The 26,024-nt window shown below is 45.7% G+C and overlaps 2 protein-coding genes and 1 long non-coding RNA gene across 3 annotated transcripts; 1 reads left to right on the forward strand and 2 right to left on the reverse strand.

Moving 5' to 3' along the window:
- Positions 1–13,384: 13,384 nt before the first annotated feature.
- On the reverse strand, positions 13,385–15,380 carry LOC119367677. The gene is made up of 4 exons (XR_005176382.1): positions 15,065–15,380; positions 14,936–14,995; positions 14,044–14,826; positions 13,385–13,954 (listed from the first exon to the last, which is right to left on the reverse strand). It is a non-coding gene; the product is annotated as an uncharacterized LOC119367677 (long non-coding RNA).
- A 1,319-nt stretch (positions 15,381–16,699) lies between these two features.
- LOC119363544 (LRR receptor-like serine/threonine-protein kinase GSO1) lies at positions 16,700–21,468 on the forward strand. Its single transcript, XM_037628918.1, has 2 exons — positions 16,700–20,535; positions 20,657–21,468. The coding sequence occupies exons 1-2, from the start codon at positions 17,094–17,096 to the stop codon at positions 21,010–21,012; spliced, it is 3,798 nt and encodes a 1,265-aa protein (XP_037484815.1). The 5' UTR covers positions 16,700–17,093; the 3' UTR covers positions 21,013–21,468.
- On the reverse strand, positions 21,327–24,327 carry LOC119363545. The gene is made up of 3 exons (XM_037628920.1): positions 24,148–24,327; positions 23,529–23,666; positions 21,327–21,521 (listed from the first exon to the last, which is right to left on the reverse strand). Exons 1-3 carry the CDS (start codon positions 24,236–24,238, stop codon positions 21,505–21,507), a joined length of 246 nt encoding a protein of 81 aa, XP_037484817.1. The 5' UTR covers positions 24,239–24,327; the 3' UTR covers positions 21,327–21,504.
- Positions 24,328–26,024: the final 1,697 nt, after the last annotated feature.

Genomic DNA, 26,024 nt, shown 5'->3' on the forward strand with positions numbered 1-26,024 from the left:
CACCATAGAACATTGAAGTAGACAGCGATAGTGAACCCGACTTCACCCCTTAGCCGAAATAAGAAGAGCCTGAACTAGAAGAGGTTACTGTTGTGAATGACATGTCAATGCTTAACAGATTACATAGAGGTGACCTTCCACATGATGATGCATTTATTAATGATGATAATGAGCACATCATTACTGATAGTGATGATGATGATGCATTTATTGATCCCGAAGAATTTATTGAACCAGATTATTACTAGGTATTAAATTTTTTATGTTGTACTTGATTTATGTAGTTACTTGTATGATTTATATAGTTACTTGTATAATTTTCTTACTTTGTATGATTGTTTGTTATACATAGTGCCAGGGTCTTGATATCCGTCCCCGTCGGTCCTCGCCCGTTTTATGATTCTGATGTGGTAAATCCTCTTTATAACTACTTGTTGCATTTCGCATTTATGACAATTATGACCATCAAGTTGACATAGAGATATTTTAATCTAGGAGGTATGTGAACCGGAATTTGAAACCGACCCTCTTGTCAATAAGTTAAATTTAGTTGAAAAAGAAAATGAGTATTTGAAAGAAAAAATTAAAAGAATTGAAGAAGAGAAGATGACATTGGAATTGTATGTTGCCGATGTGGTCGATGATCACAAGATGAAGATGAATGCAATGCGCTTGAAGATGGACGCAATGCACTTGAAGATTAAGAAGATTAGAAAATATGCCATTGATAATGAGGCTTGGTATCATTATGCCATTGGATCAATTGTTACCTCAGTTGTGATCTTCATCGCATTTGTTGTGATGAGGGTAAGTTTTCTCTAGTGTTTTGCTTAACAAATGCATACTTAGCTTATTTTCCTCCTAAATGGCATAACTACCTAAGTTAGACAAAAAATGAGCTATACTTAGCTTTCCTTCCCCAAAAATGTCATGATAATCTTTGTTACCTCCAAAATGATATAGACTTACCTTACGTTCCTCAAAAATGACATAATAACCTTACTAAGCTCCAAAATGACCTATTTACCTAGCTTAGCTCTAAAATGACCTACACTTAGCATTTTTACCTAGCTTAGCAATAAAATGGCATTTTTACCTACCTTAGTTAGAAGAAGAAGAAGAAGATAAAAAAGAGTAGAGGAGAAAAAGAAAGAGAAGAAAAAAATCTTCTTCTTCTTCCTTCTCTTCCTCTTCCTCTTATTCTTCTTCTTCTTCTTCTTTTTCTAGCTACTCTTCTTCTTCTTCTTCTTCTTCTTCTAACTTGCTTCTTTCCCGATTTGCAGATATGCTTTAGATGAGGAAGCTTGCGTTCATGGAGTCTACTCTTCTCTTTATGCTTCCTTCTTGTTTCGATTTGCTTTACATGACGAGTTGCTACCTATATATGTATGTGTGGATAAAACCATTGTATGCTTGTTGTTGGGTATGTTGGCTATGTATATGTGTTGGTTGAAACCATTTGCTATGTATATGTGTTGGATGATCATATCCATATGGCAGGGATATGATTTGGTATGCTTGTCGAAAGTATTTTTATGTGTGTGTGTGTGTGTGTGTGTGTGTGTGTGTGTGTGTGAAATTCTGTCAAATTGAATGAATTCAAGAAAAAATAGCAAAAACAGGGGCTATATAGACTCTTCACCCTCCGCTGGCAGACGACAAAGAGCTTTGCCATCAGCCAGCGGACGACAAACATGCCACGTGTCAGCTACCTGTGCAACCTGGGGCAGTAGGATGGCTATTTGGTAGCTTTGTCGTCAGCCAGCTGACGGCAAAGAACGTTGAATATTTGCCGGCAGCCAGCTCACAGCAAAGAATGTTGAATATTTGTCGGCAGCCAGCTAATGGCAAAGCTACCAAATAGGCCAGCCCCCCAGGTGCTACCACGTGGCATTCTATGTGTCCGCTGGTAGACGGCTAATATGCAAAGGTCTTTACCGTCCGCCAGCGGACGGCAAAGCACGCTGTTAACCCCTTAACTGACCTAAGCTGACACGTGTGCCGTTCAGGCTCTTTGCCATCGACTGGCGGACAACAAAGACCTTTTTATCTTTGTCGTCCGCCAGCAGACGGCAAAGAGCCCTTTGCCGTAGCCTGTTCAGCCAGACGTGTTGTCGTCTATTGGCTGACGGCAAAGGTCTTTGCCGTCCGCCATGTGTGCCTTTGCCGTCAGCCATGGCAGACGGCAAAGTTCCTGATTCATGTAGTGTATACCACCAAAATCTTTTCTTGAATTATCGCACATTTTTTGCCACCACCACTTCGCAATCCAAGGCGACCTACATTTTTAGCCCTAATTTGGTACTCTGCACGAGGGGGAACTCCTCTCCATCATCAGCAACATCGATCCTCATGCTCCAAGATGAATTGTTAGTAGTCCACCCCTGGACTACGGGTTCACGACAGTAGTTAAGATGTAATCTCTCCATTTTTAGTGATCAATACAATGGCCATATGAGCTGCCCTATATGATTATGCTTATTTTGATGTAATCTTTGGCGGTCATGTTGATCATGTGATGGACTATTTCTTTATGTTAAGATTTATGGATGCAATTATGTATGGTATATAGATGCATTTTTCTCTCTAGTTGCTTGTTTACTCTTGGCCACTTTAGATCAGTAGCCAGTAGAGGGAAGGTGTGTGTTAGTTCGATTCAATCTTGCAGCTAGCACAGTGAAAGAAAGTGAAAAAACATGCAATGTATTGTTGCCACTGAGGATTAACGTTTATAGGAGGAATAAAATGAGTCATATAGACAATAGTATGCCATCATGATCGATGCAATTATCTGTGTTTACACTCCATGTCTGGACAGAGAGAATCTTAACCTACAAACGGATTATTAGCCATAATTTGCAGAGGGTATCTCGGTCTATTGAATTCGTGCGTACTGCTTATAAAGAAAAACACATCTCATATGTTTGGCATGAGCATGAAATATTCCATTGTGCACTTTTCACATGACTTTGTTACTTACCGCACTTCTATGTATTGGAGAGTTACACTTGGTGAAACTATGAACCTAGTATAGTTTCTAGCAAAAGAATGACCTTCTAGCAACTTTTACACGCACTTTTATTTCTAAAATACAAAAATATCATCTACCACTTTATCTTTCAATTATCTTGTGCAACTAGCAAAACTTGCAAGGTTGACACATTTGTCAGAATTGTTGGGAATACAGGTGAAGTTTTATTTATGTTGTAGACGTTACCATTATTGCAGGGTACATCAGCTCAACGGATTGATAACTTGGTTTCTCACTGAGAGAAAAACTAGTTGCTTGCTACAAACTCTTACACAGGAGAGCGACCTAGAAGCTTTCTGTAGGCTCCAGGCGTCCCCTTGGGAGCCCTGGGCCTTGGGGCGCCCCAAGGGGTTCCTAGTGCCATTGGCACCTCCAGGTTAACTGCATGACACACCTAATCAACAGATGATATGAAGTACCTCTTGATAGTAATATATAAGTGAAGACCACAAAATAATTAGAGGCAGTGACTAGGAATAAACTCCAATTAGGGTACTCCGAAGCTTCTCTATGCAACTTTTCTTTGATTTTTTTATCATTTTTTGATAGTTTTTCATGGTACCTGTTGCATTAAGCTTCAACTCAAAAATAATCACTCAAGTTTGTGTTCGGATGAGGGTAAATAAATTCTGGTCTCAGTCTGAAAAACTATGAAGAACGGTGTTCTAGAACTTTGAAGGGCAAAAAATCCCACTTGCACGACGATTTTAAGGGTCCACATTTGTGTCAACACTTGCTTCCCTATTTTTAGATGTGGCTCATCGATAGCTTTGAATTTAGTGGTTGAACAACCAAAACATACTTCATATGAAGGAGTTAAAAATGTAAATTCGCTGATGAGTTCTAGTCTAGTCGAATCCAAAAAAAATATGCTTATATTTATTTTTTGAATCAAAACCATTCAAAATCATATGGGTTAAGGGAAGATGCAAGCAACTTCAAGTATCATAATTATAGAGGGCGGTGGTGGCGATGCGGTGGAAATTGATGGATGTTGGTTGTCGACGGCGGATTGGGTGATGGTGCGGAGGTGTAGCGTGAACATAACTCAAAACTCTAAAGGATTATACTCTAAAACCATCAATTCGACATGATGATGCAGATGTAAACTCAACTGTGCAATGCACCACAAAGAAAAAATGCGAAGATTTAGACAGGCTTGGACAGGCTGATCTATCCCTATTTGTTTTGGCTTTTTCGTGGACTATATGTTTGAAGGACAGATGCAATCAATACTAGAGAACCTGGGAAATCTTATCGAGGAACCCGAAACCTTGTACCATGTGATAGGTACAGTGGCATAGTGTTTTGATGAGTAGTATCAAATTTTTTTAAAGAAACTTTGATGGTCCGACTACATCAGACACTAGACGACGCGCTAAACGAACTCAGATATGATTATTGACGGTGTTCGGAAAACGGTCAACCTTATCATGAAGATATACTCCTACATGCAACTGGAGAACAAGCAAAATTTTAAGATATGCAATCTGAATTCTAGATATAAGATGAAATATTTTATTAACACAGTGAGGTTTCAATCACACATAGTACATGACTTGTGACGTGCCGACTACTAGTGTCTACGACAAAAAGTAGCAAACGCTAAAATTGAATGAAACAAAAACACAAGCCCTAGTTTGACATCCTAAGGCGGTATTTATTGATGGACGAAGGGTAATTCGGCAGGCCTTGGGAGGGGATCATAAATCAACCCTAAGTTTGATTCCTCTACTAATATGGGCTCTAAAAACTGCCTATTGACTTGTATTTTAAAAAATACATGGGTCAGGACAAAAGTAAGGTGGTGCAACAGCTATAGATGGTCATGGACGAAATTGTGAACTGTTATCTTGTATATTTTGTCCATGCCTTCATGTGTCATTATGGCAGCCTAACTCCGATTGAAACTCCATCTTTGTTCCATCTATGATTGTTGCCATCTCCATGCTTGCTCGTGCATGTCCCTCTTATCCATGCTAGGTCATTCACTCCTCATAATACAAATATATTTGATTTAGGCATCATCCTCTTCTCATGAATATTAGAGCAAGATCATAAAACGGAGTTAGCTGATATTTTAGTTGATGTGCACAAACTCTGGTGATCGTTCCTTATCTTTCTGTTATTTGAACATGTGCGGCTCTAGGGACCGGCGATGTAACTGAATTATGGATGTCCACGCCCGAACCTCCATATAATTCATGTGACATCTTAGTCATTGGCCATGTGAGCTGCGTGCCGTATCAACTTGGGTAGATGAACCCCTGAAAAACCGAGCGGATGAGCGATGGGAGTGGAGGATGGTAAAACATGGCATATCATGTTAATTCAGTGTTTAAATTGGGTACATTGATGAGAAAACCTTTAAATTTGGTATGTTTTCATTCGTGCCATCCTTGACTGAGGGTGCAACTGAAATCCATTCTATTTTTAATGCCTAAAATCCTGCAATATATTAGCTGTTGACAAAGTTTATAAATACATTTAGTATTCACCTGTGTAATTCTTTGGCAGTAATATATACGTATGAATTAAAACCGTAGGATGTATTTATCGGAAAGAAAAATAAATCCTTGAGCCTTCACCTTGTCGCACCACGCACGGTCCATGTTCCATATAGCGTAGCGCAACGAGACTCAAAAAAAAAATAGCGTAGCGCAACGTGAAGGATGGTTTTTTTTTTCGGCAAAACGTGAAGGATGTTAAAACGAGAGACAAGATAGCGTACACTAGAGGCGCTCAAGCTTGGCAATGGCTGCGCGACAGCGCCGTTGCATGCGTGCGTAGCGTAGGCCTACCAGTCGGGAGGCGCTCGCTGCTAACTCCATCCGCTGCACGTCAACCTTAACCATTCCATTGAAGCCCCGACAGGCGAGCAACAAAAGCTTTCGACCCAAGCCAACCCACCCCGCCCCACCTCGGCCCGAGCCAGTTTTGCTTTCGTACCAACTAGATGACCCGTTGCGCCCATGGCGCAAAGGCCGAGAGCAAGCCAATTATAGAAAGAGTGTGCATCAAAATATGTAAACACAGAAGAAAACATATAAAATTAAGTACGGATTGATGATAGTCATACAGACAGGGTTGCCATAATCTTTTTACATAAGATCCAAAATGATGCCAGATATTAAATTCTTGATAGGTACTTTTAGTAATATCAAGTTACGTAGCAAAGGACTATTGTGATCTGCTTAGATTGGATAGACAATCATGCAGAAGCCTTTAGACGTGCACTTGAAGGCGAAAGCATATGCACACCCTTTCTTCATGTTTGCCTTATGAAGAAGCTGCTCCAGTTCTTTGTGAGTGTAGCCCTGTTGTCGACGCCCTTGATAAAGTGGGCCATGACACTGGTGGTCCCGTCTCCTGTACTGATTGGTAGCTCATCATGTCCAACATCCATGTGCAAAAATGATTCACACACGACAGTGTTTGGATGATAACTGCACGATCGAGGGATCCAGCGGCCGCTGCTGGGCTGTGCTCGACATTCTTCGGCTGGATTTAACCGTCGTGCACAAGTCGTCCAAACTTTATCGTCCCCATAGCACTGCTCATCCATGTGTGGGAAGAGGCTTCTCTTAGAAAAGTGTGTGCTAAAGTGCTGCAAATGAAGATAAAGGTTATTTAGTATATGGTTTGCTGGCATGTTCTTGTAGGAAATACAAGAATGCATTTGTTTAAGATTACCATTCTTTTACCATCAGAAGCAAATGTTTCTGTCATGTGGCATACATTGTAATGGTTAGGAGTTTTCTTGTCTTTGATGATATCTACATTGTAATGGTTAGGAGTTTTCTTGTCTTTGATGATATTTCAAAGATTGCGAACATTTTTGTTATATAGCTTAAATGTATTTGCCCACCAAGTTTGCCTGCCAATTTACACAGAACTATAGTATTTAGTATTTGTCGGAGGAGTTGCTGCTAACAGGAAAGTAATAAGAGTTTTTACCACGAGTAATGTTCTTTCCATCTTTCAAATGGATTTTTTTCTCTTTGAACTTTGGGACTTACCCGGCCTTGTGTGGGCGATGAACATATTCTAGGGGCTGCTTGTGCTTGCGGCAGGGTGGCGGTTCTATAAATGACAAGAGGGGTATTAAGCTGGGGCGAAATGATGTGAATTACATAGAATTGGAATAACACAGTTACCATAGCGATAACTATTGGCATGAGCCTGAGTCATATGGTTGATATCAACATCATCGGTACCGTCGAGTTCCGCCTGTTTGACTGGGAGCATCTTCAAATAAGCAGTAAGATTATGAAGTTTGTAGTTATCGTTTGGTGGTCTTGGAATCTCTGTAATTTTTAGTATGTTTGAGATGCTTTGCACTTCTGATGAACTTTTATAATAGATCTAAATTTTTTGGTAAAGAAAGTTCATATGGGTAGGAACTCCCTCGTTCAATTGAGCGGTACAATTTTGACTGGATCGTTACACTTGTTTCTGTGAAAAAACAATCCCCAAGAATATAGACCCTAAAAAAACTCACTGGAAATAGATGGCTGGGAGCGCTCTTAGATGCGTTTGCTTGGTGGCGCCTGTTGTTCAAGGATGGACGCGTGGTGGGCCACAACATTACACATGTCGGGTGTGTGCGGGATTCCATGCGTGCAAACCTGCCCAAATGGACCGGCCCGGCCTGGGTTAAAAGGGCCAGGCACGACACGACCCGGTGAGGCACGCTAAGTACTCGGGTCGCGCCCTCCCTAGCCCAGGATCGGCCCCTCGCTAAACAGGCTGGCACGATGGCCCGTTTCCCACGCCGACATAAGAGCAAGTACAATAAGGTGACATAAGCAAGCTATAAGGACTAAAGTATTATATATTTGCTCAGTTGGAGGAGAGAGAAGAGAAACGGGTTGTTGATTATTAGCCAGCTGCAGCACGAGACTCAAGACACTTTGTGAGGTTGTATGATAGGCCAACTATTAATAACGTAGTACCTTTGTTTCTAAATGCAAGTCTTTATAGAGATTTCATGATAAACTACATACGGATGTATATAAACACAGTTTAGAGTGTAGATTCACCCATTTTCCTTCGTGGACTTATATTTGAAAACAAAGGGAATAGTACACACTTAAAATTTACTATTGTACATGTGGCCTTATAGCCAATTGTTGTATTATTAACCATACTACCATCCCACTAAAAAATCACAACAACCATGGTCTAAAAAAGGCACGTCCGCCCGTGACCATGCGTAGGCAGGTAGAGCTGTAATGCGCTCGTCGCCTTGTGGCTGCAAGGACCCAGGATGCGCATTGATGCATGCAGCGTGTCGGATGTGTGTGCGCGTGTCCTCTCAGCAAGCTTTAATCTCCAGCTGGCCGCTGGTCCAAGCCGCATGTTGGGTGTATGTATGGGTTTCCCTATGAGCGTGTCTTCTCAACGGGTTAGCGACTCGGCGTAGCTCTAAAGAGCGGAGATTGGCGATTTGGGGTGCTGGGTACGCCTCGGTTTCAAGTTGTGGCTGGAGGATCTCCGCCGTCGTGTTGTTCCGGCTGTCGGTGCTACTTCCGCGGCTGCTCCTTGGGCGCAGCTTCGCCGTCCACACGAATTGTGTCGTTGCTGTTCTGGTCATCCATCTCGCCATGCGTCTTCTCAGCCTGCTTCGCCATTGCTGTTCTGGTCATCCATCTCGCCGTGCATCTACTCGGCCTGCTGCTTTGCCCTGCGTGCGATCTGGTTTGTATTGTTTCCTCTGGTATTAGATTTGTTGTTGTGAGCTGTGTTCGGTACGGTGTTTCTTGAGCAACGATGTCGTTGGATTAGGCGTTGATTTTTATGGACGCCACTTATGTGCTACATTTGTTGTGGGGGGCACCGTGCACCGTGGAGGAGAATGGCAGATTTTTGTTGTGGGGGGCACCGTGCACCATGGAGGAGAATGGCAGATTGTTGTTGGCTGAAGCTTTCCTTCAAGCTTAACTTACTGCTTTAGTTACCAACTTTGACAGAAGTAGATAGGATTGGTGCACCCACCGCATAGAGCTCAATGAAGCTCGTCAATCCAGCAATACATGGCATCGGCCAGCGTCGCGACACGTCAACCAGCCAAGCAGCCACCATTGTCTTACCTGCTCTAAGCACGCACTTAACGTTGTTTCAGATGGAATGCATTCAACATACATGGTGGAAGAGAGTTGCCCCCAGGCCCCCCACTACTGAACCACGACTTCCACAATAAGGAGATGGAGATCATCGTCCCAGGGGTAATCAATTTAAACTTTGCTAACATCAGTCATCTATATTACCATGATCTCACCAGTTGCTAGATCCAGTATACTGACAGTGATTCACCAACTATATAGTCATTAAACTGCATGCAATTCCAGTTTTAAGAATACTTGCCCAAATAATGGCTGCATTGTCAACTCGGCCATCACTTTAAAATATGAGCTCCCACATTTCTCCTTCCCCTCACACCACATATCTTTACACGATGCAATTAAAGAGTGTATGTCAGTCTCATGCCTTGCTTTGAAATCGATTGAGTAAAAAATGGTACCCTTATGCGTGCACTTGCCAGAGAGGTGCATTCAATACTTCCCTACTTGAGGGGATCGCATATACTAAATTAAAATGCAGTGATCACATCACAGATTATAAATTGTTTTCTTAATTTACACACATTGTACACCTGCTTTCCCAAATCGGCATTACCAGATCACCATATATCCAACATTTAGGCGCAACACGCAACCTACAATTGGAGTGATGGTTCAGTAAGAAAGAACATTTAGCACAAAGAAAGATGAATTTTGAAGAAAAAAAACTTGCAGTGAACACAGAAAAAATCGATGCTCGACTGACTACTAATACCATCTCAAAATATGCAAGATGCAAGATGCTCGACTGACTACTAATACCATCTAAAAATTGATGCTCGACTGACTACTAATACCATCTAAAAATAAGAGGTCAAACCAATCAAGTGAAAGACGTTTGAACTGGAATTAGACACACTGTACATCATCAATCATTAGGAGCTCGACCCCATAGAATCTTTTCGGCTTCAGTTGTATGATTAGAATTTGGCTTCAAACTAACTAAACTAACGAGTTTTTTTCCTTGTCCACTCTTCAGTTGCTAAATTATGATTCATAAAGTTCTAGTGCATCTTGAAAAGGTTATAATAGTTTTGGTTACAGGGTTGACGATATATCTATGGATATTATACTGACTGATAGCCCATGGTTCATTTGAGCTCACTTTGGCACGAATGCCGTGATGAAGGTTCGACCTGCAGTTTCAGATTTCCCTTGACTCATTCAGTGCAGCTTCCTTCATGACGTATGCCACATGCTAATATGAACTTTCTCATTGTATATAAATTTTCAGGAGAGAAAAAAGGAAAAAGTTGCTATGGTTTTCCTTGCAGCTCAATTTTCACCCTTCCCAGGTTAATATTCACTATTTTCTTTGGACCAAGTTTATGCTGCCTTTTCTCTGCACACACATCATCAGAACTGAACAAAGAGGCATCACATAGGTTTAGATGGTGCGTGTGAACATGGTTTAAGATATGATGTTTCTTGGAGAGAGCAAACTAACCTTTTCAATTTCACGATCTATTAACTAAAATATTGATCAACGACACATTCTGATCTTCAGCTTTGTTTTTGCCTTATTGTCACTTAATTAGGTAATATAGTAAGAAAGCATAGTGAATGAGACTCGAAGGAATTTTGATGTCAACTCGTGATTAGCAGAACTTAAAATGATCTCTTTAGACAAGTATCAGATTGAAGGAACCAATATAGAACCATATTAAATAGGGACTTAGCTGGAAGGTGAGAAAGAAATTACAATTGCTATTGGTGCAACAATACAAAATTTAGCTTATCTATCTATCAGATTTCTTGACTCAAATTCCAGCTAGCAAAGACGAAGATTGAATCCCCAAAAATCCATGCTAAACCAAATATAGACTCGTTGATTTACCTCAATTGAATTATTTATAAAACATTATACATGAACTTGTTTTAAATACATGACAAAATCTAGCTGAGCTAAACCTTCCTGGAATCTTATGTGGATTTTTAGAGTTTAGACCAAGGAGAAATGGGGAAATAATTTGGGACAGAGGGTAGTGCACGCGGGAGCCTCAGAATAGCGGGTAGCCTAGCGAGGTTTATAGGAAAAAGGTGGCTTTTGTCTCATCAGTGAGTTTGTTGCACAATGCCCGTGCTACTGATATAATGTCGTTCATGACATACCTCACCAAGTTCCAATTCGGTATGTCATCCAAATTTTATGAGAGCCACAAAATATGTTGGAAGAATAACTAAGGATCAAATGGACCTCGAACTTTATCTCACCGTGAACACCACATAAATCACATTCTAACAGGAGGCCTCAGCCATCGCCAAGGCATCTCATGGAAACATGGGGGAAACTCCAAATCGAACAGAGCAACACAAAAATAGGAATCAGGCATGAGGAAAGGGGAAAAGCTAACCTGGGTAATGGGATCAGCAGACCGAGGAGGGTGCCACTGTGCCAGTGGCCTCCACAAGAATAATCTTGCACACGATGTCGCCTCAAGCAATGGATCGCCAACACCATAACCGAAGCACTTGTTGTTCATGGTTTCAGTTATGAGATATCCCGTCGACTGAGGTACAAATCACAAATAGGTCAGCTCACGAGCTAAAGTATATAATCTTATCCAAGAAAAGATAAAATAGTCTGCAGAAACAAAGCTTTATTAAGTTCTTTACTAAGAAAGCGAACTTAGAAATTACAGCCAAAACAGAGAATAAATGGTTTAGAACAGGCATAAATCTGATCCATCTTCCATCATCAATAATAAAAACAGGAAATCTTGAAATCCTTGATCCAAACATCATAAGTCACAAAAAGTCGAAGCAAACTATGAACTGAAAATTACTCTAAAAAAACTTTTCTTTTGTTGACTCTAAACGAAGCCCATGCCCTGTTACTCCATTCTTTTGTTGACTCTAAACGAAGCGTGATTTATATGTTCGATTACAGCCATGACTTGGCGATATTCTAAAGAATATAATTATAAGACCAGAGATAGAAAACTAACAGAAAACGCTGAGAACAGAGAACACCCGTAATATAGTAATGGTACAGAAGTTTGGCCGTAAGGTTGTGTGTGGCCGACGAGGGTGGCTCAGGGAGCGCACCACGCAGCAGCGTGCGAGTGCTGCGGAAGATGGGGATGGGAGGGAGGCGTTTGCGTGCGCATTTGGTGATCAAATGGCTCAGGAGGGGACCGATCTTGGGATAGGATCAGTCAACCAACATGTAGTAGTGACCTGACCGGAAAGGTAGGATTTGCATGAGCAGGTCAACAAAGAATTATAATGTCAGCATATAGCAATATAACCAATGAGCACTATCAAGTTTCCAAAAAGAGGGCGTTTACCAACAGCTTATCGTTAATTTGCAGTCGTACCACTCAGTTAACATTAAGAATAACCACACCTCATTCAATTATGATTCAAACTACATGAACAATTATCCATGAAGTTCATTTCTAAACTACAACTGCAGTTTATATGATAGAAAAATGTGATACTACAACTGCAGTTTATATGGATGCATTTATATGCTTCCATACACATGCTATGAAGCACGAAACATGACAAGGAAATTACAAAGGATAGCCTAAAGCAAAACAATGGGGCTTAACTAAAATTTACCTATTCTAAACTTGTTTCTTTCTAAACAGAGCATCAACTCAAACCACATATAGCAGTGAAGCAACAATGATATTTTCTCTAAAAATCCAACACAGTGCCACCGACAGCGCACAACAAACTTAAGTACAAAAAATCATCATTTTCCTTTGAAAGGGAGGGCGTTGGTTGGGTAATGTGTACCAAAAAATCATGCCAAATTTGAACGAAAGCCTGGGCAACCACTGAGACATAAAGGATTCAGAGGGGAGGTAAGGAGGATTGGGAGTAGGTCATCTATTCTATGCAAGGAAGATCACGGGGACCAAAATCCTACATGAGGCTGAAATGGAAAGGTTGCCCAAGGCAGACAAAAATCATCGGAATCATTTTCGAATCTAAAAATGGAATATAGACAGCAGTGAGATGAGATGGTAAACATGGCGCTAGCCTGAGCTGCCGCCTGCTGCTTCTAATTCTTAAATTGATAGACCAAGAAAACTGACCAGGCTTGTACACCATGCCGACACTTCAAAACCGGATGAAGCTAGTAAACCAAGACTGAGCAAAAAGACCTCCTCACGAGAAATAACGCCTCTAACCTTTATGCAAACACTATCAGTTTGATACAAACCGAAAGAAAAAAACAGAAACAAAAATCAGGATAAGTTAAGAAGTACATACCTGATCATGCTAACCATTGTCAGGTTTGATCATAAGTTGCTTCCTTGGTTTAGCTAGTACAGGTGTGGTTTAGCTGAGAACAGTCATAATTATTCAGAATAGCTATTGGTTGCTTCTATGGTTCAGCTGCATCAAACCACTGGACAAACCTGAGAAAGTTGATTGTTGCAACGGAGAGGAGACACTATCTTACACACCTAAATTAAACCAGCAAGTTAGCATGCCATTTATTTAAAAAGAAACACAACAGCAGCCCAATCACAAAATTTCATTCTTCTATGTAGTTCTAATTTTGAACATGGCACAATGATATATTCCAAGTGAAATCTAAATTCAGTGTGTGCCGCACATCTCTATACACCCAGCCTAAAATCTGAGAAGAGCGAAAACACAAAATTGAGAAAGTTCCGTTGGTTATTCTAAGTCTCTAGCTACATGGAAGAATGAGAGATACATGGGAAAAATATGCATTGTTGGAGATAGTATAGATGGATAGACACATGAAATCTAGCAAAACCAAGTACCATGATCCATGTCACCATGCCTATCTTAGCCTCTCATACAAAGTTCATACCTGCATGGTCGTAGCTGTTGATTACTCCATTGTAAGCCCAAAATGCAAAAAAAAAACACATTCTATATTGCAAGGATTTGACAACCTACAGTGCAAACTGCTCATAAGCAGCCCATCGGGCTCGCCATGCACAAGCCCAGAAAAATCTTCAACAAACGGGCAAAATCATTTGTAGGCAACTCAAGTTTTACCCAGCCTACAAGAACTGAACCTCCTCAGCAACCTAAAAAATGTAGGACAAGGAAAGTAAGCAACAATATTTTGAGGATGAACAAAAATGCATAAAGATACATGAGTTAACAAACTGATTATATACCTTCAGATTCAACAATCAATTATCCTGGAAAGATCATAAGCCTGGAGAGCCCTTGTAACAGAAGTGTTCACATACATGGCAAGCTAAATTTCGTTTTTTATATAAATCCGTATAGCAAAGGCAATGAGTAGTAGATGTATGAGGTCAATGTTGCTTGCAGGCAATAAAATGGAAGTGGAAACAAAACAAATGAATAGACACTAATCGTATACATGTGGCATTACTAATATTTGGTTTGGGAAAACCTGTGATATGGAAGTAAAGCCGTTGGAATCATATATGAACTGAACAATGTGCATCGACTAAAGCTAGAATAACACCCATTCATATGATGTGGTTCACATTTATTCGACGAACTCCATCACTCAGAAATTAACTGAGCATTGGGCCCTAGTCATAGAGATCTTACATGCATACGTCCTCGATGAGACCACCATCTCCCTCAATCTAAGCTCATCCTCCAACCATGCATCCAGGCATGCTTACTAACTTGTACTTCGAGATATAGCTGCTTCTCATACTCAATGGCCTCGTCAAGCATAGATGCCTTGTTAATCTATAACATGCAAACCAGTGCAAACATTAACTCATTAATTTCATCACAAACACGAACTCAGCAGCCGCAAATCCACCGACAAAGAAAGAAGGAAAAAAAAGGTCATGACCTTGTTGGAATTGAGTACAGGGTCCGCAACACCTTCAATCTTCTCGCCGATCCCACTCCTCTGTTGTTGTGGCCTAATCAATGATCAACCCCAACAAGCAAAGCGCACGACAGCAAGCAAGGTCATTACCTTCTCGGAGTGGTTGTGCACCTCAGCGGTGCGGATCCACTTGCTGTCGTCGCCCCCACATGTGCCACCCTCACCCCACTCTCGTGGAAACTGTAGCCACCACCCACGGCAGCTCCCCGTAGTCCACTGTCTGATGTTGCTGGTCCAGCGCCACCGACAGAAACACCACATCTTCTCCACCTCACGCTGACTTGACCGCTCATGTATCCTCTTCATCGCCTTCGTCTTTCTGTTTTCTCTCAAACAACGATTCAGTCAAGATAAAAGGTTCTCCCTTATCTTTAGTAGATACATAAAAAAAATGTCAAGATAAAAGGTTTGACATAACTGTGCAGCTTTTGTATCAATCAATCATACATGTACAATCATTTTGCCACTATAAACATCATTGTAATGGTGGAGTAATCACTCTGAGCAAATTTAAACTACAAACAGAATATCTAAGACTAAGCTCTGGTTGGGGTATATTTTAGAGAAGTTTAGTTCAGTGAAACTACGGACGCAAAGGTCTAAAGATTTGCGCCTCTCCTTTTTCATCTTGTGCCTCTCCTTTTTCATCAGTATCAAATAGAAGAGTAGGAGCTACCTGCAGACAGGCTGGTGATGAATGGCAAGGAGACCCAACTCTGGCTGAAAACAGCTGCTCCCACACGCTGCTGGGATGTGGCCAACCATCACAAGCATGAGCAAACCTTCCCTAACAACTGAGGGCTCTGCTATTGAGATTAAAGGTCGCAGGTGTTGCGATTGAAAAGGAGACGAGGCAACTGCCGCTTAGCTTCTGCAGAGGCCGTTGTGCTGTGCCGCAATAGAGGTGGCGGGGGCCTTGATGCATCGTCGATTCTCTCATCCCCTGTCACTGAAATCCGGCTCGGGATGGGATGGGAGATCCTTGGATGGCTGGGAAGGACCCTGAGAGCGGCGGCTCCGACGAGACGGGGAGGCCGAGAGGGAGGCGGCTGCGGCTCCCCTTCTCCCATCGACGATGAACTGGAGTCATCCCCAGCAGCCGCGTCAATCCCTTCACTTCAGATCGGGAAGCGAGGAGAAGGTGAGGAGAGGTGGCGGCCTCTCGTGCACGGGACACGCCAGGGATGAGGACGGAGCAGGAAGAGGCCACGGCGGCGGGGGCGGCGGCAAGCGAGGGCGCGTGGGAGGAGGTGGGGATGAGCGGCACGAGAGGGGGAGAATGGGGGGGGCTAGGTTTTACTGCACGCACGCAGCCCATCCCCACGTTTCTATCCTGCTGGCAGATGCACGCAGTAAACTGCGACGCAAACCTATGAGCCGCCCACTCTCCGTTTGCTAGACCCCACAATCTAACGAGCCCACCCGTCATCCAGCGCCAGAACGAGATCGTGCGTGAGAAAGAGACGGACGGTTGACCAGCTTCCACGAGGGTAAAAAGCAGCACAGTAAAAGGATCGCTCGATTCAGAATTGCCGGCGTTCGCGGGTGCCCTCGCTAGGCGGGTAGTCTAGCAGCGTTTATATGTTAGACAAGTTAAAATCCACGGCTATGGCAGATCCTGAACCGCATCGGCATCGCCCATAAAAGGGACGCCAACCACTCTCTTTCTACGAACTCCATCCTCCTCTCTCTCTCTCTCTCTCTCTCTCTCTCTCTCTCTCTCTCTGCCTTTCCTTGGCCCCAGTGTACTCTGCTCTACTCACTCCGGTCCCAACTGCCAAATCCCCTCGCCCCTCTCTCTCAGCTCCTCCATTAGTCCATCATTCACCGAGCAGAGCAAAGCAAAGCAAGCGCAACAACTCCTTCTAGAGGTGGACGCGGTCGGCGCCATTCAAATGCCATGCACTGACACGGCACAGATTACCGCCACCTCTTAACTCCCCTCTTTCTCCCTCCACTTCCCAAGCACAGAGGCGCGCGGGAACCCATGCATGCGCCCATGCACATATCCACCGCCGCCGCCCGGATGCATATGTGCGTGTGCGTGCGTGTGTCCAAGGCGGCAGCTGCTCTCCTCACAAGTTGACGCCTAGTGGCAGGCTGGCAGCAAGAAGCGAAGATGACGGGCGCAGGAGTAACGGCGCGGCCCGTGCGACGGTTCTCGGTAATTCCGGCCGCGTGGCTGCTGCTGCTTCTGGTTTCACGCGTGGCGCCGGCGGCGGGTGATGATGGGGACGTGTTGTTGGAGGTGAAGAGCGCGTTCGCGGATGACCCGGAGGGAGTTTTGGAGGGCTGGTCCGGCGATGGCGGCGGCTCGTCGGACTTCTGTTCCTGGGCCGGCGTCACGTGCGACCCGGCGGGGCTCAGGGTGGCCGGCCTCAACCTGTCCGGCGCGGGGTTGGCCGGGCCGGTGCCCGGGGCGCTCGCGCGCCTCGACGCGCTCGAGGTCATCGACCTTTCGTCCAACCGCCTCACGGGCCCCATCCCGGCGGCTATCGGGCGCCTCCAAAGGCTCCAGCTTCTCATGCTCTACTCCAACCAGCTCGCCGGCGGGATCCCGGCGTCGCTGGGCAGACTCGCCGCGCTCCAGGTGCTGCGCCTCGGCGACAACCTCGGCTTGTCGGGGCCGATCCCCAAAGCGCTCGAGGAGCTCCGGAACCTCACCGTCATCGGGCTCGCGTCCTGCAACTTCACCGGAGCGATACCGGGGGGCCTTGGGAGGCTCGCTGCGCTCACGGCCTTGAACCTGCAAGACAACTCCCTGTCCGGGCCGATACCAGCGGACATCGGCGCCATGGCAAGCCTCCAGGCGCTTGCTCTCGCTGGGAATCAACTCACCGGCGACATACCGCCGGAGCTTGGGAAGCTCTCCTATCTCCAGAAGCTCAACCTCGGGAACAATTCATTGGAGGGCGCCATACCGCCGGAGCTCGGAGCTCTGGGCGAGCTCCTGTACCTCAACCTCATGAACAACCGCCTCTCTGGGCGCGTGCCGCGCGCTCTCGCCGCGCTCTCTCGCGTTCACACGATTGACCTGTCCGGTAACATGCTCACTGGCGGGCTCCCCGCCGAGCTCGGCCGGCTGCCGCAGCTCAACTTCCTTGTGCTCGCCGACAACCACCTCAGCGGCCGCCTTCCGGGCAACCTGTGCAGCGGCAGCAATGAAGCAGAGTCATCCACTAGCCTCGAGCACCTCCTGCTCTCCACCAACAACTTCACCGGGGAGATACCGGACGGGCTGTCACGGTGCCGTGCGCTGACGCAGCTCGACCTGGCGAACAACAGCCTCTCTGGCGCCATCCCGCCGGGCCTCGGCGAGCTCGGGAACCTGACGGGTCTGCTGCTCAATAACAACAGCCTCTCTGGCGAGCTGCCGCCGGAGATCTTTAACCTCACTCAGCTCACTAGCCTTGCATTGTACCACAATCAGCTCACTGGCCAGCTGCCGGACGCCATCGGCAATCTCAAGAACCTCCAGGAACTGTACTTGTACGAGAACCAGTTCTCGGGCGAGATACCGGAGACCATCGGGGAGTGCTCGAGCTTGCAGATGATCGACTTCTTTGGGAACCAGTTCAACGGGAGCATACCGGCGTCCATCGGGAATCTGTCCGAACTGATCTTTCTTCACCTCCGGCAGAACGAGCTGTCGGGTCTGATTCCGCCGGAGCTCGGCGATTGCCATCAGCTCCAGGTTCTTGACTTGGCGGACAATGCTCTATCCGGTGAAATCCCGGCGACGTTTGAGAAGCTCGAATCGCTCCAGCAGTCCATGCTGTACAACAACTCGCTGTCCGGCGCAGTCCCGGATGGCATGTTCGAGTGCCGGAACATCACGAGGGTGAACATCGCGCACAACCGGCTCGGCGGCAGCCTCCTGCCGCTCTGCGGGTCGGCGAACCTGCTATCGTTCGACGCCACCAACAACTCGTTCGAGGGCGGGATCCCGGCGCAGCTCGGGCGGTCCTCGTCGCTCCAGCGCGTTCGCCTCGGGAGCAACGCCCTCTCCGGGCCGATCCCGGCGTCGCTGGGCGGCATCGCCGCGCTGACGCTGCTGGATGTGTCGAACAATGCGCTCACCGGCGTCATCCCGGACGCGCTCTCGCGGTGCACGCAGCTCAGCCACATCGTCCTCAACCACAACCGGCTGTCAGGCCCCGTGCCGGCCTGGCTGGGCACACTGCCGCAGCTGGGCGAGCTGACGCTCTCCGCCAACGAATTCGCCGGCGCATTGCCGGTCCAGCTCACCAAGTGCTCCAAGCTCCTCAAGCTGTCGCTCGACGGCAACCAGATCAATGGAACGGTGCCGCCTGAAATCGGTAGGTTGGCTTCTCTCAACGTGCTGAATCTGGCGCAGAACCGGCTCTCAGGTCCGATACCGGCGACCCTGGCAAGACTGAGCAACCTGTATGAGCTGAATTTGTCGCAGAATCACCTGTCGGGCGCGATTCCACCTGACATCGGCAAGATGCAAGAGTTGCAGAGCTTGCTGGATTTGAGCAGCAACAATCTGGTGGGCATAATCCCTGCGTCAATTGGGTCTCTCTCCAAGCTGGAAGATTTGAACCTCTCTCACAATGCTCTGGTGGGAACAGTGCCGTCGCAGCTCGCCAGGATGAGCAGTTTGGTGGAGCTGGACTTGTCTAGCAATCGGCTGGATGGTAGGCTTGGGGACGAGTTCTCCCGGTGGCCGCAGGACGCCTTCTCCGGCAATGCTGCGCTCTGCGGCAGCCATCTGAGAGGCTGCGGCAGCGGCAGCGGCAGCGGCAGACGTGGCCGGTCTACGATGCACTCCGCGTCGATCGCGCTGGTGTCCGCGGCGGTGATACTGACGATTGTGCTCCTAGTGATCGTGCTTGTGCTGATGGCAGTGCGGCGGCGCGGGCGGCACTCCGGGGAGGTGAACTGCACGGTGTTCTCGTCCACCCAGGGCAACACGAACCGGCAGCTGATTATCAAGGGCTCGGCGCGGCGGGAGTTCCGGTGGGATGCGATCATGGAGGCGACGGCGAACTTGAGCGACCAGTTCGCCGTCGGCTCCGGGGGCTCGGGGACGGTGTACAGGGCAGAGCTGCCCACCGGCGAGACGGTGGCCGTGAAGAGGTTCGTGCACATGGACAGCGACATGCTGCTGCAGGACAAGAGCTTCGCGAGGGAGGTGAAGATCCTGGGCCGGGTCCGGCACCGCCACCTGGTGAAGCTCCTCGGGTTCGTCAGCCAAGGCGACCATGGCGGCAGCATGCTCATCTACGAGTACATGGAGAAGGGCAGCCTGTACGACTGGCTTCACGGCGAGGGCAAGAAGCGGGTGCTGAGCTGGGAGGCGCGGCTCAAGGTGGCGGCGGGCCTGGTGCAGGGCGTGGAGTACCTCCACCACGACTGCGTGCCGCGGGTGGTGCACAGGGACATCAAGTCCAGCAACGTTCTCCTGGACGGCGACATGGAGGCGCACCTCGGCGACTTCGGCCTGGCCAAGGCCATCGCCGAGAACCGCAACGGCGGCAAGGAGTGCAGCGAGTCAGCCTCTCTCTTCGCCGGATCATACGGCTACATGGCACCAGGTAGGAGTAATACATAAATCCTGACACTCAAATAGGTCTGCTGCATGCACATAGGCCCCAGTTATAGTACACCTACGTACGTATATCACTGACCATCTGCCTGCTCTGCATGTCCGTGCAGAATGTGCTTACAGCCTCAAGGCGACGGAGAAGAGCGACGTCTACAGCACGGGCATCGTGCTCATGGAGCTCGTCACCGGGCTCCTGCCCACGGACAAGACCTTCGGCGGCGACGTGGACTTGGTGCGATGGGTGCAGTCCCGGGTTGACGCGCCGTCGCCGGCCAGGGACCAGGTGTTCGACCCTGCGCTCAAGCCGCTGGTGCCGCGCGAGGAGTCGTCCATGGCGGAGGTCCTCGAGGTGGCGCTCCGATGCACCAGGCCTGCGCCAGGGGAGAGGCCGACGGCGCGCCAGATCTCCGATCTGCTGCTCCACGTTACGCTCGACTACTACCGAGCCGGCGAGCAGAAGCGCTAGGAATGCATTCCCTATTTACCAACTGTTTCTTGTTTCAGCTAATTTTGGGTGGCATGAAAAGAGGCAACAAAAGTTGGGGTTTATTAGGAATATGGTCACTGGATCAGGGGAAGAAGAATCCCCTTGAATTGGATTGGGATTGTTTAACTTTCAATTTGACTGGGCTTGGAGACTGTTTGTACAAGCGATGCAAATTTCTTGAGATCCCTGAGGAACATCTGCAGATAAGTTCTGTCAGCGACCCCCACAAGGAAGTCAATCAACAGGGATATGAATCATGTACCATAAGTCAATCATTTGAATTCGAATAACCATGCTGCAGACAAGGTAATCAATCAGATTCAAGTACCATAAAAAGGTCTCCCGTACAAGTACAACCCAAGTACTGTGAAACATCAGTTTATTACACTATCGCAGATGAAATGCGGAGCCAGTTTTTGTGACCAAAGCAAACTGCAAAAAGCCCGGTTGCCGCCAAACAAATTTGAACAGCTAATCGTCGTCTTGGTCTGTAGAAAATTTGAACAAAAGTCTATGAGCACAACAATGTCATATAAGTAGCTTTTGATGTGCATAAAATTCTCAAGTTACATAGCATATGTTAGATTACTTGCGCGCACTATCAACCATGGTACAAACATTTATTCAATATTCAGCATTACAACTGTTGGTACCAAACACATTCAACTGCTCTGGTCATTTCTACAGGAAGAGTTCATACAGTCAGGCAGTTTTAAGAAGAAAACCTAATCTCTTCATACTGATCTTCCAGGCCTCCACTAAAAGTCAGATGTCATGGTTATAACATATAATTTTGTGTTTAATTCCCGCCTTACCAGCACTAGAAGATAAAGAAAGGCAAGAGAGGAGACAAGCAAATGGAGAAGCACTACATATATGTCATGTGTACTTCAGTAAAGCTACAACTGGAGATTGGTCATATCACGTGCAGCCATTTCTCTCTCTTTCTCCCTCTTTGCTTTAGCACCAAGTCACTAAACAGTGTATAACTTGATAAAAAGGCAGTCACAAAATCAATCAAGTTTTGATCTGATATGTTCACAGATTTCTGTTTCATTATTTCACCCTAACATTTCCAGCATATTGCCTTGTTTCCGCATAATCTCCATTTCTCGATCCATGATTTTTCCCTCCATATCTGAAATGATAGGAGGGAAACTACCACCTATCTGGTTGTTTTACCTCCAAAAAAGGTAATGGTAATATTGATTCTTGTTACGGTATTCGCTTTGTGGGTACATATGATAGGTATTTCTTATGTGCCGTGAGAGCAACGGCGGCACACGGCATACGGTGATTCATAGTAAATTATGCTCTAAAAAATGAGATGACTATTAGTTCTTTAATTGAACTTTTATAGTAGTCAATAATTTAATAAAGACTGCAAAAGAAAATAGTCCAGTAAGAATTAAAATGCATGCAAGGAGCAGAAATATTAAGCTTGAGAGTAGAAATTAAGGACTATCACAGCCACAGGTGATGGCAGATATAATCAAGTTTTATGGCTTGATTAAACATAAAAAAGGGGCAGCCCGGTGCATGTAGCTCCCGCTTGCGCAGGGTCGGGGAAGGGTCCGACCACTTTGGGTCTATAGTACGCAGCCTTTCCCTACATTTCTGTAAGAGGCTGTTTCCAGGACTTGAACCCGTGACCTCATGGTCACAAGGCAGCAGCTTTACCACTGCGCCAAGGCCTATAGTTTTTTAATTGAACTTTTCCAAAAACCCTCGCCCTCTGTGGTTCGCAGCTATCTACTAAATTCAGGTGAAAACAGTGTAGCAGGTTGGGTCAAATTGGATTTCGACAGAGGAGGCCTATAGTTTGAGGGAAAGTGATCTGGATGTTCCTCAGAAAGCTAGTTCAACCTACATCCCGGATGTCATATGAAAAAATCCCAGAGTTTTGAAACCCTTTGAATTCATATACCATTCGCAGTTTAAACAAGGGCAAGAGTGAATTTTGCGAATCTACCTCATAAGCTACCAACTTTCATTCGAAAAATCAACACAAAATCAAGAAAAGACCTCCATGTTTAAGTAGTGATATGTGTATGCCACTCAGTCATTCTGCAAATCTAGTACCATTACTGTGAGCAACACTGGTTGAATCAATAGTGCACAGCTTACCAAGCTGATTGGTAAAAAGATCACTAGTTCACCACAATAGATTTCATGAAGGCATATAAAAGCTATTACTGTGATAATGTAACAATTCTTCAAACAGCACTAATCATCCTAAGAGCCCCTTGACCAACAACAATATTACTAGTATAAGGTTTCCGTGACAGAAAAGTGATGCCATGGATCCGTATTGAAGAATGTTTCGTAATGGCATAACTTTTGTGCAGATAAACCAAATATCATTTGCGCAAACATTGGTCAAAGTTTACCATAAAATTGTGTGCGCGCCTCAGGCCTTATAAACAGTTAAACATGGAAGGAGGGAGTAGCATATAATCAGGATTCCAAAATGTTGGGAGGAAATAAGCACAAACCAAAGTAGCGCTGCTCATTGGCGTGTTTCGCACGCTCAAGCATCTTATCAAGGTCCACCTTGACCTTCTCATCAAACTTCACCAGTTGGTTTACAAACACTACACCCAGACCCATTCCCAGCACATGCTCCCAGGGATCTGAAACAAAAAGGGGAAATCACATGAGAAGGAATCAAACCTGCAACTAGAATGTTACAAAGCCAGATAATAAAATCAAGGAAATGAGGGGATCAGAACAAAAGGAACTAATATTTCGACAGTATGTGTTCATAAATCAAGTCAAACAGTAAACACTGTAATACTGCAACCCGAAATTACGGGGACTTTCTACAGAAAATCCTACGATTCGGTCTTGTCAAGGCCAAGGTAGTGACTGAATCCCAATCTAAGAACCCACTAAACATAAATCAAGAACCACATCCTAAATCTACCGCTCTTACGGCCAACAAAGGCGCCCAAACCAACACATACTTGCAGGCATATAAAGGGTTAGAGATCAGACGAAATAAGGAACCGGGAGTGCGGATGGATGGCAGGATGCATCGTGAGGACAGATCAAGAAATCAACAAAGGAAAGGGGAAGGCGGGCAGGGAGGGATGGATGGGAAAGGGGCTATACGGCGCATGTAGGGGAGCTTCCGGAGGGCGTTGGAGTACATCTGGGTGCCCAGCCCCAGCAGGGCACCGATGATGGTCGGCGTCGCCGGCATGTCGCTGTGGCCTGTGGCTGCGCTCTCCTCTCGGGGTGGACCGGACGGTGTGGTTCGGGTTCGGGCGATGCTGGAACAAGAGGAGAATCTTGGTGGCTGGGGCAAAGAAGAGTTGAGCGGAAAGAGAAGCCCATGGGCCGCCCCAATCCAGCAAGTTCGTGCACAAGAGGACACCTCCCTAAAAAAAACCTCTTTTCCTTCTTTTTATCGGTATAAGAGCATCTCTAGCACATCCAGCAACCCGCCATCTCTCAAAAGGCGTTTACGGCATCCCGAAAATGATTTTTGTAGAACACCGGACACGCATCCAAAACCGATCCTACAACTAATACCACATATTCAAATCTCTAGTTCGTATGGAAACATACATCACCGGAGTTCATCAAACATAGCATAAGGCAATTCATCTACTACATAGCATAGGAGAGTTCAATACAAACCGAAATTAAACATCTACCGAAACTAAACGGAAAGCATACTACATCTACATCCACATTTGGCAAATTCGTCCCCCTAAAATCCGTGAACGCATTCAGGCACAACCACGGACAGCGTAAAATACCGCCAGACAGCTACGCTCCTCGTATCTAAACCCTTAAATCCGCACATGTCCATCATATAGCTCAAATTTATCACAATTCAACAATGCAACGAAGCAAACTTAATCACAATTCAACAATCCAGACATGTCATAATGAAATTAAATGTCTGGACCATGGTTGGTCGGCGTGATATATCACTTGTCGGACGCCATCCATGTCTTGTCCGTTGCTTCGATGGTCGCTCTCGTCGTCCCGTACTCATTACGTGGGTTGATCTCCTTCTTCTTCCCCCCAAGCCACTTCTTACCTTCAGCATCCAAGAGACTCCCATCTACCAACATTATTCTCGACTCGTCGATGTCTCGAGCAAGTTGCAACCTCTCCTTCTCAAGCTCTGTTGATCCAAAAATCTGGGCCTTCTCGATCTCCCATTTGACACACGTCTATTTCTTCTCCAACTCTATCTTCTCCCTCTTAATTTGCAACTTGTGGTTCTCCCTCTCTTGGTCCCAATCCATTCTCTCCTTTTCACATTCAACATAACTTTGTACATCTCCTCTTTCTTCTCCTCCCTCGTGAAAAAATGCTTTTCCATGTGGTGCACATTTTTGTTGCCGCGGCATCACGGGTGGCTCTGTCCTTCTCCCACTTGTTTCCCATCACTTGCCAGTTATTCATTGACATGGTAGGTCAACCATTCTCCCCAACAACTTCTTCCTCTTCGTCATCCAATACAATGGATTGGTTTGGAGCTTGAGCCATCAATTTCCTTCATCATCTCGTTGCCAGTTTTGAGATCTTTCACAAGTTGTATCCACTTTAGTTTGCCATTCAATTTCATCCAACGATGGCGAAAACCAAATGGCTTCTTTTTAGTTTGTTGGTACAAAGTGGCCACCACCACCACCTATCAAACAATAAAGTAATCATGAGAATGTAACATTAAAAACTAGGAAAGCAAATTATGGAAAAATGAAGCAATTCAATTTACATGACTTGTGACTACAATCTCACATTGATTCTGCTATAGCACGGAAGCATAGTGGCCAACAAACTTGTTTACGTTGTCTTGGATGGTGCGCCATCTATGTTGGAGAGAGGTCACATTGCGGGGTGGTGTTGATAGGATGCGGCTCCACATATTCCTTGTGTTCATGATAGTGCTTGTCGATATTCTCCCAATACATGTTGCCCTTTTGCTCTATGACACATATAGGGTCCATGCTTGTGGCCAACCAAGATTC

The sequence above is a fragment of the Triticum dicoccoides genome, chromosome 2B, assembly GCF_002162155.2.
Source record: "Triticum dicoccoides isolate Atlit2015 ecotype Zavitan chromosome 2B, WEW_v2.0, whole genome shotgun sequence".
In the NCBI taxonomy this organism is placed as follows: Eukaryota; Viridiplantae; Streptophyta; class Magnoliopsida; order Poales; family Poaceae; genus Triticum; species Triticum dicoccoides.

Coding starts and splice junctions, on each gene's coding strand:
- LOC119363544 (XM_037628918.1), top strand. CDS start 17,094: ATGACGGGCGCAGGAGTAACGGCGCGGCCCGTGCGACGGTTCTCGGTA. Junction 20,536..20,656: donor ATACGGCTACATGGCACCAG/GTAGGAGTAATA, acceptor ATGTCCGTGCAG/AATGTGCTTACAGCCTCAAG.
- LOC119363545 (XM_037628920.1), bottom strand. CDS start 24,238: ATGCCGGCGACGCCGACCATCATCGGTGCCCTGCTGGGGCTGGGCACC. Junction 23,667..24,147: donor GAAGCTCCCCTACATGCGCC/GTATAGCCCCTT, acceptor TTTTTGTTTCAG/ATCCCTGGGAGCATGTGCTG.